The sequence below is a fragment of the Sparus aurata genome, chromosome 14 (genome assembly GCF_900880675.1).
Source record: "Sparus aurata chromosome 14, fSpaAur1.1, whole genome shotgun sequence".
Lineage (NCBI taxonomy): Eukaryota > Metazoa > Chordata > Actinopteri > Spariformes > Sparidae > Sparus > Sparus aurata.
Genome location: NC_044200.1, coordinates 7,131,009 through 7,156,532, shown reverse-complemented (window position 1 = coordinate 7,156,532; position 25,524 = coordinate 7,131,009). Strand labels below are relative to the sequence as shown.

The window sequence follows — 25,524 nt, the reverse complement described above, 5'->3', positions numbered from 1 at the left end:
CAATCATTGGTTTTAGTTGTTTTATTGTCGTACACGTATAATGTCTTATCATCCTAACTCTATTTTTTTGTCTGCGTTGGATATAAATGCAACATCAAAGTGTAACACATAATTTAGGAATATTACACTCATTTGGAAAAAGGTAAAGGCACATTATATTACAAATCTGTATGTATTTACAAAGTGTGTGGCCCTTGGGTCAAAGGTCACTGCTGCAACACCATCAATGTATGATGTAGGAGACCTTCAGCAGAACTGAATAAATTACAAAATAAAAGTGTAGGCTTTTTGATTCGGCCTACACTAAGACCTACACTTAAGGTGCAATGATATAAAAAAAAAAAAGTCACAAATTACATTTAAAATTTGTGTAAAAATATAAAGCACATCTTATATTTTTGCACAGTACAGTGAATGTTACATAAACCTCTCCACCACCAGACAACAGTTAATGTGATTTGACAGCTGATTGAACAAACTACTGTACCATACAACCCTGTGCTACCTCACTCTGTCTCTCGTCTTTAAAGGCTTTGGATGCTGCGTTCAACAAAGACTCCCGAATCTTTCTGTGTTCACATGCCAGGAAAAAAGTCTCGCCTCCCAGGTGACAACAAATGCGGACCAAATATGGTCATCCTGTAGCTTGGCATGGTGATGTCACAATTTTAATAGAAATATATTTTCTTTGCGATAATTACTGTAGCTATGGATCCATTAAAACGTTTCAGTTAAGGCTTTAGTTAACTCTTTACCTCAGCTGGTAAAGTTTTCCAAAATTTCTTAACTTTAGAATTTGGTTTCGGAAGTTCTTAACAGACTGAAGACATCAAATGATTAAAGGTGCACTATCCAAACTTTTACAGGCCTATAAACAAACAAAGAGACAGAGCTCAGGAATAGGCAACATTACTTTTACGTGTATTACATATCATGTTTACATTTGCATTTGTGGACATTAGAGCAAAACAGGCTTGTAATTCGAGGGCAAACTGCACATGTAGAAGTCCTTCAGTTCAAGAATATAGGACTACATAGCCAAATTGTGACCATAGTGCACCTTTAAAGGTGCAATATGTCAAGAAAATTAAGAAATGCTGTTAAAAACATTGACTAAACTTATATAAACTAAAATTGTCAATAAAATGTAAAGAAATAGAAGTTTTGACATCATATAAAAACATCTATGTATTGTCTAGCAGAGATATCTACTAAATAAATAGTGCTAACCAGTTAGCCCCAGCCTGTCCTTTTACGTAATACCACTTCCAGCTCCCAGTCCAGACGGCGAGCTGCAAGACGTGCTGAGCTAACTAGCTAACAGCATCTACAGATAGCAGCATTTTGCGGTCACGCTGGTTATAAGCCGCACCCTATCCATATGAATTTGAGAGTAGGCCATTTCTCACACGTGCACCTTCAAGGGGAGATCAGTTAAGGGGCCTTGTTTCTAATACACAGAAAAATGGCAGGAGTGCCTAATCTCTTGAGCCTACAACCCTTTCATACTGCAGATACAGTGAGGAAACGCTACAAGTAGAGGAAGGCAGAGAAATCAAGTCAGCATAAAATACGAAGTACTCTGACTTCCTACACCTTAAATACAGTACAGTTTACATTCTTAAGCACCAGAAGATGTAGATGAAAAAAGGACAGTAAAAAGCGTTCTACTGCACTGTAGAATTGTAGTGAACCAAGCTGCTGCACAGTTACACTGTCAGGGTTAGGCAGTCATGCTAAAAGTGGAACGCGACAGGCAGTACTGTGGGGAAGGCACTCGTGGTCCTGCAAGGCGCTTTAAATGATCAAAGTGTGATTGGGGGGAAACAAAATCGGCTCGAGCAACTTTGGTAAAGACATCAGGCAGACATTAAGAGGCCTAGATTTGTAAAGCAATGCAGATAGCAGCAAAGAACATTCATGGATAATGTATACACTTTTCAAATTGTAACTAAACTCTTAGTATAAATGCTTTTATATCTTGATAAACAGATCATATATGCTCTTAAAAACAGACAGTGGATACATAGCTCTGTGTATACAGTACATTAATAGCTACAGTAGAAGCCCCTTTCATGCATTACATCTTGCTTTAATAGTTCAGTCGGCTCTGTCTTTTGGACAGCATACATCCAAACTACTTTTAAAATCCTCTTAGCAAAACCTGTCACCAGGCCACCAATACAATACGAGTGCAGCAGCAGTTCAGCAGGCATGCAGTGAAAAGGAGCTTTTACAGTGGCCATGTAGTTGATTATTAAGGCATGATGTGGCTCTGGTAAGACTTTCCAGGCAGCCTCTTAAAACTTATCATTGTTTCTAACATCAATCAAAAAACAAAATATCAGCTCTCGATCAAAAATATGTGTGCAGCTTATTAGTAATTTCTTCAGTGATTTGGTGAAAACAGGATCTCCGTTAAACGCCATTAACGGAGGTTTAAAAAACAAGTTTCTGCTGGAGATCAGAGCTCCGCACAGTGGCCACTTTGACAAAGGCAGTCTGTATTCCTTGTAACGCCCCCTAGAGGCCAAAAAATATATAATTCTAATTATTACATGTAAGCAACAGGTAATAGCTCTTCGCTCTCCTCTTCTTCTCCTCCGTCAATCCATCCTCTTTCCTCGGGTCAAGTTCACTCATCCTAAGAGGCGGATTTACTCAAAGCTGTCCTCTTAACACGTGTCATTTTCTCGATGTCTTTCCTCACAGAAACACTGCCCCGTCTCTCTCTGTCTTTCACTGATTCATCGCCTCTCATCCACCCAGCGGTGGTTATAAGATCCCGGTGACGTTCCTGGCCACTGCCCAGGCCGGGAACTCAGTCAGGTTGAAGAGGGGAACGCCCCACGTGGTGATGGCCAACATCACCACCGCCACGCCGATCAGGTTCACCCCGAAGCCTGCTTTCACCTGGAGAAGAGGAAAAGAAAAGGGGAATGAAGCATGTACATTAAAAAAATATCATTTTTAGGAATCAATTTACTTTATAATGACGTATCAGAATTTTGTGGTTTGGTTCACCAAGAGTAGTTACAGACAATTCTTCATCCCTCTGATTACGCAAAAACAACTGTGACACGTTGTACTCTTGAGCCTTTTGATGATGCAGGTGCAGAAAGAGCATGTGATTTTGTCTGCGTGTGTGTGTGTGTGTGTGTGCGTGTCGTACCATGTCGCTGATCTGCACGTGGCCGTAACTGAAGACAATGGCGTTGGGGGGGTTCCCCACTGGAAGCATGACCCCGAATGACACGCACATGGTGGACGGGATCAAAGTGTGGAGGGGGTTGATCTGCAGCGTCTCTGACTGGATGGAGGGAAGTAGAAGCAGAGGAACAAAGGGGATGAAGGGAGGGAAGGAAAAGGAGAGACAGTGGGAGGTAAGATAGTAAATTAAGGCAAAACAAAATTGGGAGGAAATTGCAGAGAGAGAGAAAGAGAAGAAAAAGATAAACAAGGCGAGGGAAGGAGGGAAAAGAAGAAGAAGAATAAGAGGGAGACTGTTAAATTAATTAAACACTTTTACATTTCTCAGTGCACTTGCACCGACACAAGAGCGTGAGATATTAATGCCGCCTGCTAACACATGCACATGCCATTAGCTTTGTCTGAGAATAATCTGAGAGAAGAAAACAACAATCCACATGGGGGAAGCCAGAGGAGCTGCCAACACCGATATTAGTGGGTAGAAAACTCTTATTTCAGCCAATATACGCACATATTTTGAAAGGGTCCCTCAAAAAGCAGTTGTCAAACAAAAAATACGTAATAAAGGCGGGATATTTTGCAGCTTAACAATAAACTTTTATAAAAAGTTTATTGTTAAAAAAGTTTATAAAATGACATCAGTATTAAAAATGTTACAGTCAACAGTAAACTTCACTGAGAATTTAACTATTACAACGAGCAATTTATAAACCGATACCACTATACAGTATCAGTGATAGGCCAGCATCACATGATATCTGTCGGGATGAATAAATCAGCAGGCAACATGTTGTTTAAATGCTCTGAGCAATAAAATACAACACTTTTTTGTGGAGCATCCATGTTCCCTAAAAGCTCATGAAAGCGCCAAAGTGAGAAGAACAACTTCCTGACTTCCTGATCTGAGGGGAATGCAGTGTTAGATGAGAAGGTTGATGTCTCTCTCCTCAATATGAAGTTAAAGCCAGCCTTAGCTTAGCCCGAAAACAGCTAGCCTGGTTCTGTCGAAAAGTAGCTAACTCCATCTCTTAAGCGCACTATATAGCAAGTTAAATCTAGCTCATCTAATCCACATAAAAACTCTATCTTAAAAATTACAAGTTGAGGTTTTTACGTGTGGTTACGTTTTCTTCTGGTCTCATTACATTGAGTTTGCCAAACTTTCCAAAGTCCTTAAAGTCACGAAAGCTGGAAAATAATTGTATTCTTGTGAAATCAGTGAAATCGCGTGACGAATGCATCCAACACTAAAGGGAAGGCCTTTAATGTTGGATGCATTCTTCACATGATTAATCAATGCTTCAGCTAATCGAGACTGAATCTCATCTCAGTTCTCTTCGCTCCTCTTTGACGCCTCTAGCTGTAAGTGTGTGAGGGAGTGGGTGTCGTACCAGCGCTGACAGGATGGGCAGGAAGACGGTGAGGGTTGCCGGGTTGGAGGCGAACTCTGTGACTGCCGACACCAGCAGGCAGGCCAGCAGGGTGACGGCCCAGGGAGGTAGACCGCTCATGGGCTCCAGCTGTCTGCCAATCCACACTGACAGGCCTGACACCTGCATGCACACACACGCACATAAAGAAAAAAACACACGTGTGAGCACCCACAAACGTTTCAGTCAGTCTCTCTCCCTCGAGCTGCAATCATGTCTACTTGAACCTCTGTAGCTTTGACCTCGAGTCGTTAACATCCGAGTTGTGTAGACAGACAGTCACAGATTAGCTGTATGTATACTTTGGACATTTAAAAAATCAGACCATCTGAGCTTTGCTTCTAGAAGCTCTCCTGACCTTCAGTAGATAATCTGAAGCGTCGTACCTTACAACCAGCTGCCAGTGCGTAGCCTCCTCCCACCAGGATGACGATCTCCCATGGCATCAGTCTCTGGAAGTCCTTCCAGTTGATCATGGGGGCCAGCGGGTCATCATCATCTGATGGTTTAAAACCGCAGAAAACATGTCAGTACAGCAGGAATCCAAATAGGCACATTTACAATTTAATGAGCATCACACCTATGAGTCACTATTTCATCATCATCATTTGTACTCTCCAACTAAAAGATTGTGAATTCTAGTTTTGTATAGTTTTTTTTGTTGGTAATTAGCAATAAATGATAAAGACATTCTTCTCAATGCTTTATTTTATAGCTAATTTCTGATAAACGTCTTACAAAGTTTCCAGAATACAACTACCAGTGTGTAATCTGGCACTGATTGTAGAGAAAATAGCAATTTCTTTAAAGGGAGAGCTCAATTAAAGGGTCCATATTAAGCTCATTATCATGTTCCTAATTTTATGAAGGTTTCCTACTTAAATGATTACATGCTTTATTGTTCCAAAAACACAATATGTTTCTCATACTGTCCATTGTTGCAGCACCTCTATTCAACCTTTCTCTGAATGTTCCATGTAAGTGCCTGTCTCTTTAAGGACCCCTCCTAAAAAGCCCAGTCTGTTCTGATTGGTCAGCTCTCACACGCCTGAGCAGGCACCACCCACTATTTTTAACTAGAATTGTATAGTTGTGACATCACAACCTTACAAAATTCCTAAAAAAGGTCATTTGAGGGCAAAGTTTCTGATATAATATCTGTGCATTTCTTTATGTGTGGTCTAATACTTTTATTTTTTTATTTATTATCAGAAATACATGGAAATCTCACCTTCTATAATATGGGACCTTTAAACCCAGTTACCCCCTAGTTATCAGTTATTTTCTGACACTGTAAAGCAGCAGATTTACGCTAATGACCTCTTAGATAACCTTTTGCAAAAAAGTGCATTTGTTGAACAAAATGCTTCCAGTTGTTGTGTACCTCCCTGCATCTTAAACATCACAAATTGTAGAAAGAGGAATTGCTTGCAGCTTGTTGTATGCCTGAACTGCCTCTTAGAGATTACTGTGTTTGGTTTAGGCGCTGGAACGGAAATTTTGTGGAGCAGCACAGCAAAATACAATAAAGAACAAAATTTTCCAGTGTTTTACAAACTATGGCACAAACGTGAAAAAACACCAACTGCTGTTCAGTTTAAGCAGGTTTCACTGACCTTGTGAACCTGCAGCCTACAGGCAATGAATTAACCTACACAGGCTCGTAACACTTGTGGGATTGTGGGATCAAAATGAAAATCACAATGGTTGTGACTGACATTTTGAATTGAAGTGGACAGAGAGTTAAATCTCTCTCTCTGATGATGAATGAAGCTACGAATATGAACATATACAGCTAATATTGCGTTTTAGTGGGATTTTTTCTACATTATTTTCTGACTAATCCAAACTTACTTTTGTGTTTCTAATGTTTGATAAAAACCTCTCTGAGTGCTAGATGAGCGCAAACTATAACAACCACAATGTGATGTTGGCCCCCTCACAGTTAATACATGAATGGTAACTCAGGTTGATTTGCAGTGCTGAACAACTTCCGTGACCCTCTTTATGTTGCGCAATATGTCAAACCCAACGCGTCTGGTGCCCCAAGCAGATAAACTGAATATAGCACAGTTAGTTGTACGAGCTCATGGTCCTGACCTGTGTTTCTATAGCTGGAGGAGGATGAGGAAGAGAAGGGTCGCCTGGCAGGTATGAGGAAGAGCAGGAAGCCCAGAAGGACTGAGACTGTTGCATCGGTCCTGTAGCCTTTCCTGAAAAGGAAAACACCCACATGTAATATATAACACTGTAAGCTTGTAAGCTTTTCTAACAGCACTGATTTTTTCTGCATGCATACAGCGTCTTCGTGCTCCGTGTGTGTCACAGTGTGTGTTTGTGTATTTCTGTCTGACAAACCGCTCTGGCCACCTAAAGCCACTCAGTCACACCTGTCTGATCACCAGCGCTTGTTGCGGCGGGGTGTGCGCCAACATCATGGGTACTCACTTCTCAAAAAGAGACGTCCAGCCGGGTACGAAACCAGGCTCCCTGGTGAACCACAGCAGAGTCATCAGGATGAAGAAAACACCGGTCACCACCTCCGGGTAGCTGGGACACACACGTGCGCAGAAAACCACAAACGCAACAACAATTACATGAGTGGCAACCTGTCACGTCTGGGTGTGTGAGTAACGTACACTACACGCAGGTTACTGCCACAAATCTTAGGTCATTAAATCCTCCACGCAGGTTGTATAATTGGATGCATTTCCAAACAAATTTGGACTTTTATCATACAAAAATAAGGGTTTTTAAGTTTTCAAGTTTTTTAAATATCTACAATGGGAATATAGAGCTGGACATTTTTGCATTTGCATACAAGAGTAACACAATGACCCTGATGTACTGAAGAAAATAATTTTTCCATGACTTTCTGCAACTAAGACCACTTCAAAATGGTCTTCCTTTGTGATTTCCACTGTGGTTGGACTGAAAGTCGCCAAATTTGCATGAATAAAACCAAAAGTCCTGTCATCAGACACACACACACAACACACAACACACAAACACGTATACACACCTGATGGGTCCCAGCTTTGTGTACTCCTCATGAATCCTCTTCTCTGACATCATCTCCCTCCTGGTTTTGCGTTTCTTACTTAACGAGCACGTTTCCCTGAAGCTGAACACACACACACACACACACGCAACAAAAAAGCACAACATCAACCACACGGTGACTTGACGCACTGAATTTTTCCCAAACCCTGCAGCCACAGGACACCAAAAGGCGTCACGGCTCAACGACGCACAGACGGAGGGATTATCGTGAGTCGATAATGATAAGATGTCCAGCACAATCACACAGTAGGTCACAATCTGGAAAATATGCACAATATGCACACACACACACACACACACACACTTACTTGCAGCCGAGGAAGAGGAAGTGCAGCCAGAGCCAGGTGAGGACCAGCATGATGATGGCGATGGGGAAGCTGAAGATGAACCACGTGCCGAAATTGATCGTCTTTGCATCTGGATAACGACTGGCATGACAAAACGATAAAGAGAGTTACTTTAGGATTTCTTCTCGTGTGTAGGTTGTTATCCTTGAACACTTATTGCTAACAATGTTGGTTGGAAGCGGCTGTCACAGCAGGAAGGAAGAGGGCTGATGGGATTTGCGGTCTTAATGTAGATAAACAGTAGCACAGTGCCACGAATCACCTCTAGCGATCACATTGATTTGATAAGCCAATGTGTGATGTACTGATGTTTAAATACCACACGCAGTCTCTTTAAAAGCTGACCCTTGTGACCACCACAGATAAAGAACACACTGTAAGTCTTTATTGACCACTGACAGCACCTCTGCTGATAAAAATGGCTCCTTATTGGAGTGTAAAATAGCCATTTTTCCCCCCATCAGCTGTCTACCTTGACCCCGCCGCGCTCTCATGTGTTTGCTTTGACCGACACATGTTGCAATTCACATCTGCGTGTCTGTGCAGCAGCTGAGCTGAATCTCCGCGGTGATAAGAGGCGAGTGTGACAGTCACGCTCTGTGACGATAAGACCAGCAGGGACAACCGTGGCATGACCTGGTTTGTTAAACTCCAGGACAGGTGGACAAAACGTCATACAATAACAACAACATTTACTGTTAAAAACATAATTGACATCTGCAAAAGAAAATCATCCATAACAAACAGAAACTCAAATACCTAGTTTTCACGTTAAACATACATTTCTAGTCTACTCCTTTGAGGGATGAAGCACAAGAGGAGCAGTGGCGGGAGTAGTGCCATAGTGTCATCCACTAAATTATTGCATGTCAGCGATTTAATCCCACCGCCGTCACCAATAGTTTTTGGATTTCCACGAAAGCTCTGCTTCATAGACAGCAGGGGCCACAGTGGTCCCTGACTTGTCATCACACACCATTAAAGTCACTGTCAGCGTGAGGCGCAGTGAGGAGTGTTTTCACAGATGAAAACTCAGGCTTGCTTTTTTTGTGCTACATGAAGAAAAGAAAACCATCACAGGAGTCGGCTCAGAATGACCGTGTGCAGTGCAACACTGGTCATTCTTCTTCAGTGCACTTTAAACTCTTAACAGCTAGCTCTAAGGTTGATAAAGTGTGTTTGCTCAGACATGCTCCACTGAGCTCTCCTCTGAAATATGGACACTAAGTAGGGTAAAGGTGACACCAAGAGATGGTGATCACATACAGAGCGCGCTGCAGAGACAACTCTTCATCTTCCCTTCAATAATCCTCTGTGATCCAGCACAATCGCTCACTTCAGGTGATTTAGATGGAAAAAGGGAGGGAAAAGAAAAATAATACATTTTCGTTTTACAGTGAAGAAATCTACCCACGGTAGACATGGGTAGACACAGCAACATCTGATCTGCAAAAATATACTTCTGAAATATCTTTGTCTGCACTTTTGGTTTTCAAACTGTAATCATTTTGAGCACTCCATCATGGTATACGCCGTAAATATTCATCACCGGAGATTATGGTTGAAGAAATGCGTGCAAACAGCAATAATGTGGAAAATGAACAAAAGACATCACATACACCCCACTCCCTAAAAACTTAGTGTATCACCTGGATGAACTACTTCTGCAGGACACAGCAGTGCATGCGAGCTCAATGACTGTCTCAGCCCATGCACTGAGTCTACACTGTTTTCCTGTGATAGTCCATAGCCCATTTTTGTATTTATGCTAGAGGATTGCTTTGAGGTTTACTGCTAAAAAAGCCTTGAAGAAGTCCGGTGGCATGGTATAAAGATGGACAAGGTCCACATAAGCAGCAAGTTATACTGGCCGAATGGATTAGACACAGAATTTCACCTACACACCACGCACTGACAACTTTTACAGAAGTCAACCTCACGCTATTTGACAAAAAACTGAGTAAAAATTCAAACTCAGTGGTGTAATTATTTGGGAGTCATATCACATCTTGGATTGGTCGCTGCTCCTACTACTAGACTGCACACACAAACAGAATCAAAACCTGACCTTTGTCCAACAAGCTGCGACATGAAGGAGGCCATTCTGCCGGGCTTAGCGCTGCGGCTGGAGGAAATCGGCTCTGTCAGGGCTGTGGGGGCTGATTAGTTTGATCTCGGATCCTGCCTGCCCCCCCAGACACCGAGTTGACATGAACCCCTTGCAGTCCGTCCAGAACGGCAGCCAAGAAATCAATCAGGCTGTAAATGTGCTGAAAGTTGAGATGGTGCCTACAGGCGTCCTGAGCTAATACCAAACCAAAATACCTGCCTGATGCCAGATTTTAAAGCTGCTTTAATATTTATTCCTAGTTATTGCATGGTCGCATGTGTACCTACGTGTTAAACTGCTCAGCAAAGATGAGGTTGGTTGACGTGCCGGTGATGGTGATGAGGCCGCCGATTGTGGCGGCGTAGGTGATGCTGAGCGACAGGCATTTACAGATCATGTGGTCCCTCTTGGTGGGGTACTGGGAGTCTCTCCTGGCCTTCACCCGCTTCACGTTTGGGATTTCGATGGCAACCTACGATAGAGTGAGGAGAATACCGACTTTAAATGGCGGTTCCTAATCGATGTTTCCTCGAACATCCGCCTTTTTTAACCTCCAATACTCTGAGTCTGGAGTGTGCTCCTTACCTGAGGCAGGTGTCCATTGGTGTGATTGGAGATTGGTCTTAAACCCAAACCATTGGACTCCACAGGCTGGACCTGAGAACAAAGAAAAAAGACCTCCCCTTCAGTGTGACATTTTCTGTTGCTCTGCTGCTAATCGTTTGACTTTCGTCCACTTGGAAATAAAGCCTCAACAGGTCTCACCTCACTTAGTGTAGAGAGCTTTTGTTTCCTGCAGTCGTTGCTGGGTGGGGGAGAAGAATAAGGGTTACCAACAATACAGAAAACCACATGCATGAGACAGCATTAGTCCCATGTTTGAAAAGTGTTTAAATTAAAAGAAACAACACAACACAGCAACTGAACTGAACAATAAGATATTTTTGTTCTAGAAACCTTTTCAAATTAGTGTCTCATCAGCCACAGTAAACATGCCAGAAAAGTTGCAGTCAGATTGGGCTTCAGACAGAATCTCTCTGACGTGATAGAAGGCATATGGAGCATCGATGCTGGTTCTAAAACCTTAACCCATGCCACATTTGCAAAATGTAGTTTAACGTATGCCGCCAGCCTTGTGCTCATCCTGCTACAATTCCACCAGGCCAAAAGTTGAAAAATCTAGCAGTGACAAGGACGACTGTGATGTGTTCCGGGATTTAATTGTGATTGCAATTTGGAAGACCATTTGGACAAATTTCCAAAATCATTGACGTTTACCTCACACAGTTCACTCAGTATGTTCACACAAACACACACTTACCTGTTGTTGCGATAGAGCAGCTCTAACTGGTTCTTGTCCAGGTTCTCTTCTTTGTCTGAAACAGCTGCAGACAACAACATTCATCATGATCGTGTAACAGGAGAGCTGCTGGCCACACATCCGAAGTCTGTTTGTAAATTTTTCTGCTAGAGATGGGTACACAGTCCATTTGGAACTACTGCTTCACCTCATCCTGGTTATTTATTTCCACAATCTACTGTGGATTGTGCATTGCTATCAACATCTGTCTGATGTCAAATGTTTTTTTTTTTGCACAGAAGCTTTTATAGTTCAGTGACTTCCCCATTTAATGTAGGCGTGGGTATAATGATCCATCGATTTAGATCAATACATCAATTTAATTTAATTATATTTATGATACGCCTTTATTTTGAAATTTCCATGGCACGTCTGCCACCTTGACTGAGTGTTAAGCCCTCCTAAACATTCAAACTGGGCAAGCTGTCAAGCAGATAGTGGATCGCAACCAAGAATACAGTGTAGAAGTATTTGGGATTTTGGAGAAAAGACAGTTCAACAAACATGACATCTCACTCAGCCATCTACCAGATTGTTTCTCTTGCAATATAAATATCTTCTCCTCTCCAAGTTTTACCCTTTTGTGAACTGTTCTTATGATTTATGTGTGTGAGAAGAAGAAAGTAGTGGCAACTTCCTCTGAAACTGACTCACGGCATGATATCGTTAGCAGGACTAGTACAGCAAATATTGTATCTTTGTCAAAAGAATGCACGTAATGTCTTCCTGCGATGAAACCATGGGGGAGACAGATCCAGACATACCGGCCTCATCCTCGGTGGCCTCAGCGGTTTCAGAGTCGTTGTGGCTGTCAGCCAGGCCGGTGCAGATCAGCTGCTGCAGGACAGCCTCGGCTATGGGCATCACCATGGCTGTGGTGGACGTATTGCTGAGCCACATGGACAGAAACACTGTGCAGCACATGAAGCCCAGCACCAGCCTGGAACAAGAAACAGGGACATTGACTGATGTGTCTGATCCTTTTTTATCTGCGATTGTACCAGTATAAGCTTTAGAGCTTTGGACTAAGAACTTTTTTGACTGACCTCACTTTTATGTATTTATGAACAGGTTTAAAGCGTGTGTTTGTGTGTGTGTGGCACTCACATTCCAGGCTTGGCCCCTGCGATCATCACCATGCGCAGGGCGATGCGTTTGTGGAGGTTCCACTTCTCTATGGAGGCTGCCAGGCAGATGACTCCCATCAGCAGCAGGGTGGTGTCTTTACAATACTCTGCTGCCACCTAAACACACACACGAAGACACACAAAGGGGCGCATTTCATAATAAAAGTTTATATTACACAAAAATATATGCCATGTTTTTAATATGGTTGATGACACAAGGGTCAGGGTTGAGGAACTTCTGCTGTTCCCTCCTTCACCCACTTCCCTACTTCCCCCCCTCTGTTTGGATCAACACTTACAGTTTACCATTTGTTCTTTTTAATCTGCTCTACTTCCCACCCGCAGAGTTCACGGCCTTACGGCGTTGTATAAGCACGCGTCTCCTGACCTCTCACCCAAAACCTGCAGCCCTTCCTCCTGACGGACATTTTCACACATGGCTCCTTCTTACTCTCTTTTTCTGTCATTTCCCCGAATTGAACTGAGTACCTCAGGAAATAAACTATACAGAATGCAGGGTAATGATTTGAAGTCTTTTTTTTTTTTTTTTTTTTACAACTCTAAAAAGTTCTTAATTTTTTTTAAACCCCTAAAAGAGCAGCTTTCTACCCTACCCTGATGACTCTGAGGTCCACACCAAAAAGATGCAACAAGCAGTAACTGATGCTTGATACATGTGTAGGAGCTACACACCAGCTGAAAGAGTTCCTTATTATAGGATTAAATAATATATTGCAGTACACATAGGGGACATATGCTCATTGCTCCGATGGTCCAAACCTCAAATAGTCAGAAAAATGTCCCATTCAACCAGACGCCCGTTAGAACTGTTCCGCTGCTATGAAGGCCCATTGTTCCAAAAATACACCATTTTCCCTGGAGTTTTTTGGTCCTGATTAACCTTTGTCATCAAGGTAACATCAAAACTACTTGGTTAGGCATAGGAATATATCAAGCTTAGGTTATGGGTTAGGGTTTAGTTAATAAGTAATTCAGCTACATCAGTTATGTTACTTTACTTACGTATGTTGGTGATACCAGGGTGTACTTTTGGAACAATGGGCCTTTGGCGCAATTAGCGCTTGTTTCTGGAATAACAAGCTGTTAAGGCTTTTGGTCTAATGGAACAACCATTGTTTCACATTTCCCCAAAAGATTCAATACTGCAGTATGCCATATGTTCCGATGCTGTTTGATTCAACACGTACAGTAAGTCAAGCACTGTCATTGCACGCACAGCACACGGTAATGTGCCATGCGGGCGTTTGCCAGTACTCACCAGTGGGCTCATTCAGGAAAAGACAGGGTTTTAGGGGGAAAATTGGGAGTACAATAATAGACCAAAAGTATTGCATAAAGCTCTGCTGGCATATTTACCAAACAGCATCACAAGAGGCTTACAGCAGCGTTAACAGGCAGCTTTGTCACTGTTTGTCAATGCGATTTGGTCACATGAGGCGCACAGCTCATTTTTTATGTAATGCTGATAAGAACGGCAAAGAAGAGGGTGGTGAGTGTAATGGAGAGGAAACCTGTGTTGACAGAATAAAAGAGAGGTGACGCCATCGGATATCACCCGCAGACAGACCAATCAGATTTTTGCCAGGGTGTAGTGACAGATCTGGCGGTGGCGGTGGTGATGGTTGGCAAAGTGTTTGAGTGGCATTTACTCAGTGTGAAAGAACATTGAGGAACAGCGGCGGGATAATGATGATGAGTACCAGGTTAATGAGGGTTTCATACACGCGCCATAGAGTCGCGACAGGTAAAAAACTTCACAGCTGAGTGGTGACACCTCTGGCTTACCCTGACACGTGACAGTTAAGTAACAACACATCATAAAACCCTAATGGAAACCAATATGCATCCAGGAAAACCTCTTGCATACTTACAAGTATACAGTGGATCAGAGTTCGTGAAATATGCTCAGAGTTCAAGGCGCAGAAAGGCCTTTCACCCATTTTCTTTCTGATCTGGACTTACTCTACATCCATATATACAGTAATCTGATCAGCTGATGCTAACTACCAGTACAGTAACACGCCATGACAACCAGATATCACGGCATTCAACATAGTCCCACTGGATCCATGCATTGTTCTGAAGCCCTGCATGGTTTAACAAAAGTGTTTTGCTCTTATTTCCCCTTTTTAAGATGGCAAAGTCAATACGTGTGTTTGTAACAGAGCCCTATTTTCCTCGCCATATATCAATTCTTCACAAACCTAAAAAATGTAAGTTTCACGTCCCTTACAGAAACAAATCAGTTGAGACCAGCTGTGATGGACAGTATCAGGGATGGGTAACCTCAATTATCAAATGAGTTCTACCCTAATGTAGAAACAGAAATATCATGTAAACAGTACACCAAGTAAACAGAGAAACGTCAGGATGGGCTTAACCAGATTTAGGTCAATTTTAACTATGCAACATGGCGGCAACTTACCACTTTAAGTTAAATACTTGAGCAACTGTTGCAATTATTGCAGGTAAAAGTTTTACCTGGCTGTCGAAGATGTAGACGTACGACATTTGACAGTGCCAAAACCCTCCGAAAAAATATCACCCAGCCTTTGGAGCATTTTAGCTTATTTTAGTTCACTGTTTCCAAAGCAGGAAGCATTTCTTTTAAGCAAAAAAGCTAAAAATAAAAATAAAAAGTTAAGCTTACGGCCCAGTCTGTAAGCTAACAACCTTACCACCCAGTCTGTAAGCTAAAGGCCCAGTGCCAGCTAACAGCCCAGTCTGTAAACTAACTGCCTTGAGCCAGCTAAAAGTACAGTGCCAGCTAACAAGCAACGGCCCAGGGAAAGACGGTCAAATAGCTGGCTAATGAGCCAGATATCAGTCATTTAAATTTGTGTAAACCAAAACACAGCTAAAACAACAAAGAATTGAATGAAAATTTGTCAAGTCGAGGGAAATTTAACATTATGCTAATGTTTCTCTGTGTCTGCTAAATACTGATAAAATATCAATGTATCTGTCAGCTTTTATAGCTCTTCTGTCTTCAAGATGGCCAAAAAAAATAAGCCAAAACAAATTAAACACAGCTTTGAATATCAGGAAAATTTCCAGTTACACTTTGTTAGCTCTGCTAACAATATTCAATATTAGGTATAGTCAAGACTATGTCAACCTTTGTTTAACCAGACTTATTCTTATAGGTGTACTAAAACTACATAGTCTTCTTCTCTTGACCTCTTAGTTTTGTCTTAATTTAAAATGAATTTACTCGAGAGTGACTGCCCACTGACCTCACCAACTCCTGGGGAGTTCTAGGGATAATTTCAGACAAAAGATGGCTAACAACACTTAGAGACTCACCTCGCTTGACTTAAGCACTCCAAATAGTGGATAGAGGAACGCAGGTACCAGGGCAGCAGCACCCAGGGGAACAGCCTCAGACACCCAGTAGACTGCTGTCACCATCAGCACATACGCACAGCATGCCTCCTGTGAGAGGGGAAAAACACAGGTTCATACATCTTTTTCATACTAACAATACCAACAACAACAGACATTTACAACAATACTTTATCTTACTTTTTAGCTAAGCTCATCATTAATTCTGGGAGCAGGGGGAAATCGCCTGGCTCTGTCCAAAGGTTAAAAATAAGCCTACCAGCACCTCAAAAGCTCACTACGTGTGACACGTTGCGTCTCATTCCAGTCTAAACGTGACATGTTGTGGTTTCACGGAGGGTTAAGCAGATTTTTTTTGGACAGCTGTTTACCCCTGCTTCCAGTCTTGATGCAAAACAAAGTTAACCAATCTCCTGGCTGGAGTCAAGGAGGCTCGCATTGACGTAGGACACACCTAAAACACGCTGCACCCCCAAAATAGTTAGGTTTAGGCACCAAAACTACCTGGTTATGGTTCGGAAAAGATCTCGGGGGGGTTTGTTGTTATCTCTAGGAAAAGAGGTGGAATACATTGGTTTTAAAGGTAATCTCGGGACCCATGCGCTATCATCTGACAATATTTAGCTTCTTGTCATTAAAATGCAGTGAAGGTAAATCATTGCTAACATAAAGATAAAGATATCGTCATTCATTTAATCGCATTTGTACAAACTTACATGTATATGCATATATTCACACACACCAAAAAAGCTATTTCTGGGCGCGCACACAAATGATTGCATGTTCTCTTAGACTCTTTCAAATATGACTATTATTATCATTATTATCATACCCTATTATTATGCATTTTTGTCAGATTAACATGACGTGTCCTGGGGAGTTTGGGTCATGCTCAGAATTCCAACTGGGCTGCACACACACAGTCTCCCTTTCTCTCTCTCACACGCACACACATTCACGCATTGATGTTGCATTAATCTGGTTAAGGTTATATAATATCAACATACCAGCCACTCATACCGCTCTGTTTGCAACACCCAGCTGGCTTAGTGACAAACCTTAAAAACTAAAGATGAAGCTTGTGACCTTTTTTCTAAGTCTGTTTTAAAATTACTGAGACCTTAATCAACATACCCTTCACATTTATAAACCAAATTCAAGGATGTCGTTACTGTTGGAAAATTGCAGAGAATCCAAGGTCACATACTAGGCTAATCTAAGTTAAGAATATCGAAAGCATGACATGTGTCTGCCCTTTCATGGACACACACAGCACTGTTAGAAATGCTGCCACTGCCTTTTGGTCTTTGATTTAACATCTATTCAACTTGCCCCCCACATGAGTATTAAACATATGCAGTTCCCGCTTCTGCCTCATGCTGTGTGAGCTTGTAGCGCTTTTACGTAAGAGGAACATAAGTATAACATCTTGCCAGTAACGGGTCAGCTAATCTCAAATTAATAACCCCAGAGGGGGGAGAATAAGCCGCAGGCCTCCAGGACGAAGCACGTCCAGACCTGCTCAGACCGCACAGCCATTCAAACCTTTAGAGAAATCACTTACTCTAATATGATAAACCACCTGCCAAGTGCCTAACAAAAGGCCCACGTACTGTTTAAATTAAATCCAATTGTAAGTTCTAACATTTCCATGTACCTTTTCATGGGCAGTGATCTGACAAAGAAGGTGCATTAATGAAACCTAATGATGCTTTTCTGTCAGGGAATACACATTAGTACCTCAACATGCCACGGACATGTCAGACATTGTAGATAGATGTCTGCAAATACACAGTGAAGAATCATACACACATTTTCTTGTCTAAATCAGGGTTGTCCAAACTTTTCTAAACATTAGCAACTGTAAGCGAACAACAAGGCACAGGTATTTAACTCCCCAAGTGATTTGAGCTAAATGCTACCGTCATCTGGACTTTAGCCCCTATCTGGAAGTTAGCCACGAGGCCAGTTTAAGTCTCTGGTGCCCATGCTTGGTGGGCCACACAATGCTGAAGCTATTTCAAAGACGCGGGTAACTTTACAGAATTCATCCAATCGTTTCTGGGATAGCTCTGTATCTATATAAATGATAAATAAATTATAAATGAATTCTAATGTCAATAAAGATTCACAGAAGATGCCCTAATGCGCTAAATCCCTCTGTGCCTAATGAGGACCAACATGTTCTCACTGCCAACTTGTCAAATACAGCAAGTTGGCAAAAATACACATGCAACTTCCAGTTACTTGCAAAATAAAGCTTGCTGACAGTTATGACATACTATGACATATTGACCGTTATAAAGTTGTGAAACAGTTTCAGTTTGATCAGTTAGTTATGCACAAAAGGATAGTAAGGTGCAGGCCCCACAATTACTTGGTTAGGTTTAGGCACCAACATTCCTTGGATAGGTTCAGACCCCAAAACTACTTGGTTAGGTGTAGGCACCAAAACTACTTAGTTAGGTTTAGGCACCAAAAGTACTTGGTTAGGTTCAGGCACCAAAACAACTTGGTTAGGTTTAGGAATAAATCATATTTTGGATTAAAATAACACTCATTTAGGTTACATCATTTAGGTACATTGACTCATTTATGCAATATTCCTTTAAAAAAAAAAAACACTCTCGGCCGCACTCTTGACCTGAACCCCAGTCTCCAGTGTATGGCCCATCCAAACAATGACATTAGAGGGGAAGCTACATTGTGAAACCTAATAACATTGGGCATCTGAACAGGCTGCTGTATTTGTCACAGAGACACAGGGTAGCTGTCCAAAACGTCTAGAATATTCAGAAGTCCTGTAAGGTGGCAGTATTACACCATGCAGAATCTGACTAGAAGGTGTTGGAAACAAAGGCACTGTGAAAAGATCAGGCTGGAATTTCACCTCGAATGAGCAGGGAACTGTTTTAATTTAAAATAATTGTGATGAACTTGATTCTTCCTCACGCCAGATAGTGCAAAGCTTAGGGGAAATTTTACTGGACCTCCACGCCAGAGTAAACAGAAGACACGTGAAAATTGTTTTCATCAGCTGTGGCTTGGCATCGATTTGGCTTTCGTGGCACAGGCTGTCACTCTAACAAACCCTGCTCCTTTTTCAATGCTTTGCTGTGGACTTAATTTGGCGAGAGCAAAGAGGCATTTCCAGGCATAAGCCACAACTGTTGGATTAGGCCGAGAACGGAACAAGGTGTTTGGGTTCATAATCAAAGAGGGCCTTGCCAAAGAAAATCTTATAACAATTTACAGAAAAACTACAATCGCAAAAACAATTTCTGCAAACCCTTTCAGAACACATACAAACTTTACAAGGAGAGAGCATGTGGTCAAATAAAAGACATTATAGTAAAGACGAACTGTTCAAAATGTATGCAACTGCAAAAAGTTGTTTCTGCTCATTAGCAGCTAGCCTGCCAGTATCTTTCTCCATTTGATTAAGAGTTGTTTGAATCAGCATGTCTGTCTAAGCACTCAGGAAACATGAGGTAATCAGGGAGTCTGATAACAAGATTAAGCATCTGACTGTTGATCTGCCATTCACACTGACAATAATAAAAAAAAGGAAAAGGGAGGTGGCATAAGGGAACCGAAACAAATGGACAGGTTAAAAAAAAAGGACAAACATAGGTGACTAAATAAACACGCCAGAGATGGTCCGATTCAGCAGTTCAGCCACTTATCATTGACTCCTGGTCACAGTTTATCGGAAGATAGCAGTCACACTACGATTGCGGCTTCAATCAGATCTTTCAAAAACGTTCATACGTGCGTCTTTTTTACTTGTCCTAGTTTTGCAAGTTGAAGCCAAAGTGCTGGGTAAGCAGAGAGGCAGGAATCACTTAAGTGGCTGATGCAACGTCCATGATAACCAGGCTTTATACTGAGACGTGTCACAGAGCAGACGTCAATACACGCTGGTAATTCTAGTGGAAGAGAGCCTCTGTTTGCTCTGAGGTCAGACCTGATTTGAGGTTGTGTAGTAACCAGTGACCAGCAGTGATACAAATGTAAATAAACTTCTTTGAGAGTTTGCAACTCCTTTTAAGAATTTACATTCAGAGCTGTGTGGGTTTTTTTTTTGTTTTTTTACCCTACCTGCAGATTTACTGACATTTTTTTTTTCTATTTAGGCAAAAGTTCACTAGATTTTCGGAGGCTGGAAAAGAATGTGATGCCGGAGTGCCTGAGGTGAGATGTTTCTGTATGAGTACGTCTCAGCAGGCTGCACTACATGAATGCACTCCGATGACTCTCAATCTCATACTGAATCCAAACACACATATTATTTTGTATCTCCAAATAGGAGAAACAAAAATACATTCCCTTTACACAATGCTGCAGGAATGCATAAAGATCTCTGTGACTCAGCAGTCCACGACCATCGGCAGACAATTGTGATTTTACACCAAAGAAGGGGAAATCGGAACATCAATGTTGTACCATGGCTACAAAGAATTCTGATGGGCCAGGGGATGTACATTATGGTCAAGAGACTGCATGATAGGTAATGCTCTCTGCTTGTAATTGATGTATTAAAAGCTGTTGGTTTGACTGAGGGAGGGGCTTTACAAACATACACACAGAGCAGAGCCCAGAGCCAAACAAGTGGACAAGATGTAACTCACAGCATACAGCGTTCCTCTCTGATGTGGTTTCAGGGATTTGTGCGTCTACATTAGGGTCTGTTATATCCCCATGACCTCAAAACACCAGTCAGATGAGAGGGACCTTTTCCTTGAACCCTGACAGTTCTACAGCCGACCAGCCAGCATATGTCCTAACATGTAAGAGAGGCCCATTGATTGTCTCATCAACTCCCCTTTATCTGTGGACAGCGTAGGAGATGATCGGTAGTTAGAATAAACACAGTAGCTTAGGGAAGGCAGATTAGGTCACAGCTGGAACCCATATTTGCTGCTCTAATCAGCAGAGGTTAAACAAGCTTTTAACCTTCGAGATAACACAGATAGCACACAGACACACAAATGTACACACACACACAATGTGTTTTATACCAACACATAGACATACAGATATATAAAAACCAACATAGGAAATGGAAAGAGGGCACAACACAAAAATTCTGCACGTTTTTCACCACGTCTGAATGTTACACTGATTTGTCTCGATGTGCCTTTATCTATTAGCCATTGACAAGGCTGTTGCTAGCTTAAAAGTCATAGGTAAGCGTCATAGGTTGTGCTCTTTTGACAGAACCTGTCAGTACGCCATCAGTTAGCTGTCACGCTAAAGAGATAGTATTTTGTAAAGAGCTCTAAGAGGCTTAATCCATCCTGCGTAAGTGTCTGGCAACTAAAATCCAGAATTCATGGCATCCTTGGTGTTCAAAGGTGCACTCGGTAGGTTTGCTAACCACTGAAATAATTGTCCCTGATGAAAATGCAGAAGCACACACATGTGAATGTGCATGTGCATGAACATGCGTTACGACTTAAGGATCCCAGTTTGGGTTTTTAAATCATGGTCACCCTAGGTATTACAGTGTTTACTGTGTTCAACATCTCAGTTTAGTGTGCTAGCATGTCAACATTTGCTAATTAGCATTAAACACAAAGTGGAATAGAGGCTGTTATTTAATTATAAACCAAATGATTGGATACATACAAATCTTGACCTGATGATGGAGCTAGATAAAAGTTAAGTGAGCGTCAAAAATTATTACAATTCATCCCTGGGGGAACATGAATGTCCGTGCAAAATTTCATAGAAATCTAATCAATGACAGTGGAGCCATTTTACTCGAAACCACAAATATCAACCTCAAATGGAAAGTCGGGGAATCAACAGAGTCGTGAGTATTCATCCTCTGGGGACCATGATATTTGTCCAAAATTTGTCACTACAGCCAATAGTTGCTGAGGTATTCTAGTGTGGACAAAAACTATTCCAACCCTCAAGTCACGTCACCAGAACGGCTAAAAATGTAATGACATGAAATATTTCCAAAATGGCACAGGCATGACTCTGATTAGCACTCTGCATAGCTGCCATCGCCTTTTGAATTTCTGTTTAGTCTGTCTGACCTGGCCTGACTGCATCCAACAGATGTTCTGTCCCGCTGCAGCTGGACACAGTACCACTCCAAACACACACACGCATACACACACTCTTTGCTCCGAACCCCCGCCACATTCTTGACACAGCCTGGGGTCCCTGGTGTCGTAAGGAAGCCACGTGGGGGCCAAAATCCAGCATGGTGGTGGGCTGATTATGTAACTTAATTGCTTGGATTGTTTCTTTCTTTTTCTCTGTAGTGAAGTTTTTGTTCTTTTGTTCTTTCTTGGCCTCATCCTGCGCCACCTACTCGTGCCAAACATCCGCCGGTCCTGACATAACAGCAAGGCTCCTGGGCCACAACGTGATTGGCTGACAGACAACTTGTGAGCACAGGACGGTTCCTCTGAATATCAATGAAGTTTCAAGAAACACAACTGTGACACGCAAGACCTCGTTTATAACACCTCGACACACCTGTCACTGCTGGTTTTGTCTGAGATGGTGGCTGTTTGGCAAATATCTAATTTAGCAAGTAATAATAGTGTGTTCAGGAACATGTGGCCGCACTATTATTGACTAGAACATCGGCTACGACAAAAACACAGCTGTATTCAAATACTTCAGTCAAGTGTTGTATGTTACGTGCAACTTTAACCTGTTAATCAAAAACAGTATCAACATGTGGTAACATAAAATTAAGTTAATAATAAAATACATGATATGATGAATATCTGCATGCTTTTATATCGTTTTACAGTGGTGAGTGCTCACGCAGTTTAATTCAGCTTCAAACCGGGCAATATATTGTATCTTGATATAAGACTATACTGATTTTGGCTATTGTAAAATCACAATATGGCATAAGTGTTCTGTTGTTCTGGTTTTAAAGGCTGCATTACAGTATAGCGATGTCATTTTCTGTTCTACCAATGGTAATACTTTTCTTTACCCACTATTTTGTGAAATTAGCAATAGTCATCCCCAACAGCATAGAGGTATTTGGTCAAAAAATATCGCGATGCCCTTTCCTTACATTTTTGACATACTTCTGAGGAGATTTCAAAATATATAGGTTAATATATGGCGATATGGCCTCAAATAAATCGGGATATTATTTTAAGAAAATCCTATCTTAAGAATGAAAAGAATCTTGTTGTTTAAGACATAAATTCAGACTTAGCTCCATTTCGTGCTACCCATGAATTATCATTATCATCAGTTTCTGTTAAAAATGAATACCCTGCAATAACATTTAAAAAAAAAAACTTATTTAAGAGCAACTTCTGTTTTTTTCAAAATAAAACGATTTGAATTAAACTGGTGCTAAAATAGACCCTTTTTTTGACTATGGACTATAAAAAATACATTCTGATGAACATTTAATTGCGGGAATTTGGGTTTTCAGCTCATCACCATCTCTGTCAGTTCCTGGAACCGGATAACCTGCCGCAATCCCAGTCAAATGTTTCTCAGGATAATTATAAATATAAATAATTTCATCTGGCATGAGGCAAGTTGACAAGTGAGAGAATTTCAGCCCGCACCTGCCGTTTAACCAGACAAACAACACGTCTGAGCCTCACGGTGATCCTGTTCTTAATTCTAAAATCCTCGTACAACTCGCACGACAGACACCCTTACCAAACTGCCACATTTAATCTAGAGACAGAAAGATTTAGAAGGAACTTGCTACTAGGGAAAATCTGATAAATAGCAAGACGGCACGTTTTTGGCATCAAACAATTCTAATCTCATCCGTAGAGCTGCAACGATAAGTCGATCAAAAGAAGAAGAATCGCCAATTGTCAAACATTTGCTGATTTCACCTTCTTAATTGTGAGGATTTTCTGATTCTTTGTGTTTTGGACTGTTGGTTGGACAAAAGAAGCAGCCTGAAGACATAATTGTTGGCTCTGAAAAAATTGCTCTGATCTTTTTTTCACATTTTATAGACTAAACAATCGATTTATCAGGGAAGATAATCAGTAGATTAAACAATAATGACAATAACCGTCAGTTGCAGCCCTGCACATGTAACATTTCTGCACATTATCATCCCCCAACAAACACTTTATGTTAATGTCATTTAGTCTTCAAGGCACAATATTTTTTATTCAACCAGTGAAATCTTGTGAGGATTTATGCACATAGAGATAATCTGGTTGTTTCTAAAGCAATTTCACGTCTGAGAAACTCTCCAAACATGAGCAGCTCTGAGGCACAATAAGATAGATTTCTCCCACTTTACAGCAGCTCTCGAGGCAAACAATTAAACCGAGCGTGAGCCTCAATGTGCGTCAAGCTGCTCCCTCTTCTCTCACTGTTCTCCATCTCATCAACATGTCGCGACATCTCCTCTGCACACACACAGCTCAGCTGATGATCTGGACGGCTCAGGACAGGCATTCATCAACAGAGGACAGTGTGCCTTTTGATTGATTCTCTGCTCTCTCTCTCTCTCTCACACACACACACACACACACACACACACATGCACAACACACCCAAATCCCATCAGGGCACTCCAGCTATTAGCAGCAACCAGGAGGACCTTCAACAGATCATCTGGAAGTTTTGTTTACTGCTGTGTCTGATGTTTTTCGAGGTATTTAAATGGTTTATTGATATATTTATTGGAAAATGAATTAATGAATAATTAACTTTGAATAAAAAACATAACATTATAATCAGCAACATGTATGTTACTTTAACGTATGTTGCAGTTTTTGGCGATGGAGCCGTCATACCACTGCAGGAAGTTGCTGTTTGAAAGCCTTTCCTTGTACACACTGGTACATTAATCCCCTATAATGTTCTTATAAGAGCTCCTATTTAAAATGTTTTTTTTTTTCTATAGAACTCAATGATCTACTGGCTTTTTAATATACTATATAATACTATTCAGTACTATTATAATCATAGCCACACATTTCCCCTATAGTGGCAAGTAGTTTGAGAAGTTTATTTTGCCAATTTTATCCGTAATATCCCTTTTATTCCACCATAAATGTGTAATGTGCTCTAATTTTGAAAATCCCGACTTTCTGTTAGTCGCTACTTTTCTGTTTCTCTACATATGATTATGAAAAAGCATTCCATTTAGCTTGTACTCACGCTGGTGGGGTGGATGAGCGGTAGGGGAAGCAGGGACAGCGGGATGAACACCACAACGATCAGCTTCCTCGCCTTCCACAGCTTCCTGAACAGATCCATCCTGGCTGCGGCCTCTAGCCTCATGGGTGACCCGGGGATCTGGGTCGGACCGGCAACAACTCAGCAGAACCGGGTGTGAGAGTCCGGGGGGGGCAGAGTCTCAAACCACCGCCCGCCGTTGGAAGGAGAAGGAGGGAAGCGGTCTCCTGGGAGCGCGCACAGTTCTCTTTTGGCTGTGCGCTTTTACGCACAGACCGCGGCCGGTGAGCGGACCTGTGTGCGTCTCCGTGAGGTGAGTGCCTGAACTTTCTGTTTCAGATCTAGACTTAACCTC

The 25,524-nt window shown here is 41.7% G+C and overlaps 2 protein-coding genes across 5 annotated transcripts in view; one reads left to right on the top strand and one right to left on the bottom strand.

Moving 5' to 3' along the window:
- Positions 1-6: 6 nt before the first annotated feature.
- slc13a4 (solute carrier family 13 member 4) lies at positions 7-25,274 on the bottom strand. The gene is made up of 16 exons (XM_030439919.1): positions 25,152-25,274; positions 15,975-16,103; positions 12,628-12,764; positions 12,285-12,460; positions 11,482-11,545; positions 10,926-10,965; positions 10,746-10,817; positions 10,448-10,632; positions 8,012-8,131; positions 7,663-7,764; positions 7,089-7,190; positions 6,741-6,853; positions 5,027-5,139; positions 4,602-4,763; positions 3,173-3,310; positions 7-2,913 (listed from the first exon to the last, which is right to left on the bottom strand). Exons 1-16 carry the CDS (start codon positions 25,272-25,274, stop codon positions 2,776-2,778), a joined length of 1,914 nt encoding a protein of 637 aa, XP_030295779.1. The 3' UTR covers positions 7-2,775.
- The window catches only part of LOC115595435 (sushi domain-containing protein 3), a 37,453-nt gene continuing 36,392 nt past the window's right edge, over positions 24,464-25,524 (top strand). For 2 of the 4 annotated variants that reach the window (XM_030439926.1, XM_030439925.1), the window contains exons 1-2: positions 24,477-24,642; positions 25,233-25,482. The gene's annotated coding sequence lies outside the window, so the exon portion shown is untranslated. Of the gene's footprint in view, positions 24,643-25,128; positions 25,483-25,524 lie in introns of all 4 variants that reach the window. The other 2 variants (XM_030439927.1, XM_030439924.1) reach the window with 2 other exon arrangements.